A 6,000-nucleotide genomic window follows, 5' to 3' on the forward strand; every position below is an offset into this window, starting at 1 on the left:
TCTTTACCTGTTCAGTGACACGTGTAAATACCGTGGTAAAACTTTACCTGTTCAGCAACACGTGTAAATACCGTGTTAACATTTAACCTGCTCAGTAACACGTGTAAATACCATTGTAACACTTTACCTGTTCGGTAACACGAGTAAATACCATGGTAAAACTTTACCCAGTTATTAACACGTGTAAATACCATGGTAACACTTTAACTGGTCAGTTAAACAAGTAAATACCATGGTAACACTTTATCTGTTCAGTACCACGTGTAAATACCACAGTAACACTTTATCTGTTCAGTACCACGTGTAAATACCATGGTAACACTTTACCTGTTCAATTACACGTGTAAATACCATGGTAACACTTTACCTGCTCAATTACACGTGTAGCACCATGGTTACACTTATCCCTTCAGTAACACGTTTAAATACCATGATAACACTTTATCTGTTCAGTAATGAGTTGTAACTACAATAGTAACACATAACCTGTTTAGTCACACGTGTAAATACTATGGTAACACTTTACCTTTAACATTATACGTGATGAAAAAACCCAGCACCATTGCTGTTTTTACCTGTCCTGTCGCGGTTGAAACTCCCACAAAGACCTAAAATTTCTTCCTGTTCCGCCACGACCTTATCAACTGTCAGATAGACGGATGCTTTGTCGTCCACCTTCAGTTTGAATTCTGCTGTATTGACCATTGTCCAAATCTCCAGTCTATTCATATAGGTTACTCCTAAAATATATCCAGTGAAAATTCAATATCCTGGTATATTAGGCAAATAAAGCAGTATTTTTCATTATTACGGATTTATAAGCTCTTTATATGTTATTTACCACCAAGAGGTACCAACATTTTGAGAATTACAGAACTTTCAATGCATAAGTTTTAATTTTATAAGTACAAATAAGAGCTGATATATAATTATTTTGGCAGTACTGCAAAAATCATCTTATTTACAAATACGTGAAGTAAAAAGGCTTTTTCTGCAGGTATATTTCTATCTAAACATATATAAGGCATAAAATAACAATTTTACTATACATTATTTTTCTCTGGTGTTACTACCGTTTATATGACATTTGAAGCCATTGGAATGTTTTTCAGAGGCCTATTCATCAAAACTTACGTTTTTATGGACTAACGAAAACTAAATAACAGGTCAAATATTTCGCCCGGTTACGGCAAAAAAAAAAATTAAATTTATAACTCAAATTGATATTTCAATTGAAATCGAGAGTCTAAGCAATGTCTATACTCAATCGGAAGAATAGTTAATCTTAGAAAAATAACATCCTATTCAATGTCACTTCACTGATTTATACATTAAGGCTTATTGTCAATATACCTTCAAACCATTTAAAATAGATATTTATTATCTATATCACATTTTCTGACAACATCAAATGCTATGATTGTGATCCCTGTTTGGTGTTTGCTTAAGTTTACCGAGGATATATAATTCTATTTTTTTTATCTTAAAACGCCTTTATTATATCCACTATAACACATCATAAACTCCCAAATCATCCTTATCGAAGTAAGGATATTACTTATATACCAAACCGCCCTAAAGAATCTCTCCTACGAATAGACAGTAGTAGTAATATTATTTTCAAATATTTACCGTTTTGGATTTTGGGTTCGTCTGTAACTGTCTGTTGAATTCCTTCTATCCTAAGTTCTCCCTTGTACAGCACTACTTCTTGGCCATTGTACATTATCGTAACTTTCTGTTAAAATAATCAATGTTATCACATTAATCAGAAAACATTATTTAATGCATCTTCGAGAATAAAACGTTAATAAAATAAGACTTAAATTCTTTGCACTTTTTTATCAAGGCGGAATACACAACTATTTCATTTCTACACAAATTCTATTAAATTTTTCGAGCTATATATCTATATGAAAACCTGATACTTTTGAGAAGTTTCTACCGGTTTTAGACAAAACACAATGCAAGTGTTTACTCTGAGCTGTCTGAATATCCAAATCACCTTAAAGCAGTCACATGCGCTTTCACATTCAAAGGATTGAATTTGAATCGACCATTGCCTTCCTTGCGCTAACGTGTACTTGCATGTCCCCTCGAACATATATTCCAAGCTGTCAAATGTTCTGTAGTAACTCTTGCCGAATGCAAGACAGGTTCCGTATGAAAGAGTAGAGCTGCTGTTGAGTTTTATATTGTCGAGGTCTGCAAAATCTAAGGTCAAAGACGAGACAATTTTATCAATAACATGATTCCACAAAGCATGACAAAATACCTCGCCTGCAGACAGATATATATGCATTTTAATGTAGACCAGAATGTTATGTTCTATGAAATAAGACAAAATGCTTTTAGCTGAATGTTTGTCACTAACCGAAGGTACATCAGGACACTTACAAATAAGATAAAGAACGCTAGATGTGGAGAAAGTACAAAAATGATTTGCGAGCATTGATTATTCAAACATCAATTCCAAATGTCCCTTAAAACTTATTTCTGATGGTATGAACCAAAACAAAATCAAGAACGATTTTAATATGATATTTGCTGATAACAAAAGACGGCATGGCGATGCGCTCAATAACAATAGTTTGTAATCTAGCATTATATAAGAGTAGCTGTTGCTATTTAATATTTAATATATTACAGATAATTATTGGATTGGATTTGTTAATGGATATTGATATGCTAAATAAAAAATTTGATATTTCAAGAATACGTAATTCCATCTTCCAAAATACCATTATATATTACACAATTATTATTCATTTTTATTCAATAATTATATCAAATACATTTTCAGAAGGTTAATACATATACTTGAATCTTAATTGTGACATTGTGACATCAGTAAATTATTGAGTTATTTCATTTCAACAAAGACTTCAATCCTTTCTTTACTATTGCTGCTCTTTGACTGGTCCTTACTTCGTGATTATGCCGATATACGTACCACTACAGTCATTACATGTGTACGTTTTGTACACTCCCCAACTCGTTCCTCCGTTCTCACAGCACTTGCCAACAGTTGTGAATTTTTCAACCGCAAACTCAGGAGCCTTCTCACCATAACATTTTTTGTTGGCGTAACAGTATAGCTCATTGCTACTCAGGTCTGCCAAAATAAAACACTTGAATTGATAGGTTGTCGTCTGTTTAAATGACATATTGTATTTATGACTGATGCATCATGATGTGTAAGTATGTAGCATTGCATTGATGAGTGCCGCATTCAAATGCAAAAATGTTTTAAATGGAGTTTTCTCCATCTCAAATTCGAAGCATCATTATCTAGGAAACAATGGAAAGCATTACATTTGGAGGCTTCCATGTAACCTTATTTTTTACGTTGTAATTGAATTATTATCTCAGAATCAGCGGGAACTCTATAACGAATATCGGTATTATTCGAAATGACCAATTTTCCTCATCGCATTGGAGTAGATCGCCGTAATTAAGATTATCTCCCATGAATACTATAAAGCTTTCGATATAGTTACGTACCCGGCATTTGATCTTCACACCGGTATCCGGCAAACTCGTCAGGACAGCTACACACGTCAGGCAGAACACATGTCCCTTCATTCTCACAGCCGTATCGACATATTGCTAAACAAACAATTCTACTTTTAGTAAAACAAATAATGTATATTAAAGGAGGTACTTATGATTGGTATAAATTGTCCACGCACAAAATTAAGCAAATTCTGTCTTTCTGTACTGTGTTTATTATGTTTTTACTGTTGACCATTGTTTTGCCTACTTTAGAAAGCAGTTGGTGGTATCCATAAATCTATCGTATTGATGCACTTTGTACTGTCGGCATGTACGCGTCATGCTAACGACGACATGGTTTCACTAATCACAGAATTAGTAAAATGATGTTATTTCATGCTGTTCGATTCAATATCTATGATTCTGGAGCATAATAATGAAACTATATGTAAACTCTAATATAAGATCAATCAAAACCTTATACTGTGGGTCAAAAGCATCGCTATTTCCAGTTAAGGAAACAAATCGCTTATAACGCTTGTGATCCAGCCATATGAAAATATATAAGCAAATAAGAAATAAAATGCTTAAACATCAATCAGTTCGTATTATATTTATCGGGCATATTATCAATATAACATACCATTAGTCACATAATGACACGTGATACAAGGAACTACATACAAATTACATACATCATCTTCACGAAGATAACCAGCTATACTGTACGGTAAATTATATGAAAATAATAATATGAGAAACAGTAGTAAAATAATTTCATATTTTTATTATTATTAATATATCGATATTATTATAGCAACTATAATTCAGAAAGTATCTTAAGTAAAGACTTACGTGTGTCACAGTACTCCTCGGGAGACCAGCCGTCACAGCACTTCCGCACCTTCTCCGTGGTGGTTCTAGACAACATTAAACAATTATTGTTTATAGCTAAACTTTATTAAAATTGTAGGAAAAAAACTAAACAAAAACTGAATAGTCCTAGCGTCGGCGACACATAAAAACCCAGTATACAATATATATCCGGTCAAATATATAGAAAAATTATATATTAAATCAAAAGTCAATTCAGGAGGAAGAGCAAATATAATGTTGTTAGAAAAGGTACACAAAGGAACCAGGATTGCTGTCAAAACTTTCAGCTTTATAAATGTTAACGGCACACAATATGTGATATATTAATTATATTAAAAATACTTACTTTATGTACGTACACTCCATATCGTAATATTCTGGTCCGGCCATACCTAATGAATTATAAAATAGTTTAAGCCAAATAGATAAAACAAAAAATGAAATTTATTAATACATGCTGAATCATAGCAAATTCAGTGAAATCGCTTAGTTGGTTGGGTTTTTTTTTTTTTTTTCTCCTCAAAAAAGCTGTATGATTCAAGGATTCTGTAAGATTACTACCATTATGCTTTGAAATTTCTTTCACTGTATATTTCCTCTTCACATGTTATTTTTCTTAGTCTTATACAGTAGAGATTATATCCCTATGTGCCTTTACATACATACCAAAATTAATATTGTTTTCCTTTGTGTTATTTTCACCTTACCGAGAACTATGCTCTTTGTCTTTGCCTTTAGCTCCGGTGTTGGAAAACTTTTTTCTACATCCAATGTGCGATTTCTCTCTAACATATTGACTATATAGTCTCTACAGGGTTCCAGTACAGTTTCCTGTCTGGTCTCATCCACTAAACACGTATTTTTGCTGAAATTCCAAACATACTTGTAGAGAAAAACTAAATGGGAGGATCATGAACTAATGCGAAAGAAATACAGCAGTTTAAATATAATTTAAGGATACGTATGTTAACAACTAAATAGAAAGAGAAACCTTCACAAAGACAAATAAAGATATCAGATTTATCTCGTAAGAAGAAAAAATAGAAACACTGTAGACAACAAACAAAGTAGATACATGAATCCTTCGTTGATGTGTTACAGATATATAAGAAACACAATCTTTATAGACGTTTGACGTTTATATTTGCGTAAACATTATTCCGTCAGGTGGAAATACGTTAGTTCGGGTCATTTAAACTGTTTATAAAACATGTAATTTTCTAACGAATACAACATTTCATTTTGTATTAAAGTGTCAGTTGAACCAAGAATCAAATTAATGTCATGTTATAAGATATTAGAGCATGATATTACGTACTCGACTTTTTCTCGGGCATTCACAACATTCCACAAATCTGTCGTTCCCAAGAATAGAATCCACAACACCATACTTCCAAATGGCCCAGCCATGGTTCCCTTCAGGGTGAGTCTACTTTATCTTCTCTTCAATATCAGTGAAATATTCCTTGAGATCAACTTGATAAATTAATAGCTTAAAACGTTGTTCACATAAGTGGGATGAATCCGAAGACAAAATGCAAACGTTCAGCTTATATACATATTGATGACCACAGACTAAAGCCGCATAACACTAGGGTCTGCCCACTTCTTCTTTGCTATACAATGATT

General features: G+C 32.8%; 1 protein-coding gene across 1 annotated transcript in view; it reads right to left on the reverse strand.

Moving 5' to 3' along the window:
- The window catches only part of LOC138316459 (mucin-2-like), a 52,839-nt gene extending 47,058 nt beyond the window's left edge, over positions 1-5,781 (reverse strand). Inside the window, exons 1-9 of the mRNA XM_069258153.1 lie at positions 5,690-5,781; positions 5,079-5,236; positions 4,718-4,763; positions 4,351-4,415; positions 3,505-3,609; positions 2,954-3,115; positions 2,006-2,214; positions 1,633-1,738; positions 576-740 (exon numbers count right to left, since the gene is read on the reverse strand). Coding sequence (XP_069114254.1) covers positions 576-740; positions 1,633-1,738; positions 2,006-2,214; positions 2,954-3,115; positions 3,505-3,609; positions 4,351-4,415; positions 4,718-4,763; positions 5,079-5,236; positions 5,690-5,781 — 1,108 coding nt within the window. The remainder of the gene's footprint in view (positions 1-575; positions 741-1,632; positions 1,739-2,005; positions 2,215-2,953; positions 3,116-3,504; positions 3,610-4,350; positions 4,416-4,717; positions 4,764-5,078; positions 5,237-5,689) is intronic.
- Positions 5,782-6,000: the final 219 nt, after the last annotated feature.

This window comes from Argopecten irradians, chromosome 2 (assembly GCF_041381155.1).
Source record: "Argopecten irradians isolate NY chromosome 2, Ai_NY, whole genome shotgun sequence".
Taxonomy (NCBI): Eukaryota; Metazoa; Mollusca; class Bivalvia; order Pectinida; family Pectinidae; genus Argopecten; species Argopecten irradians.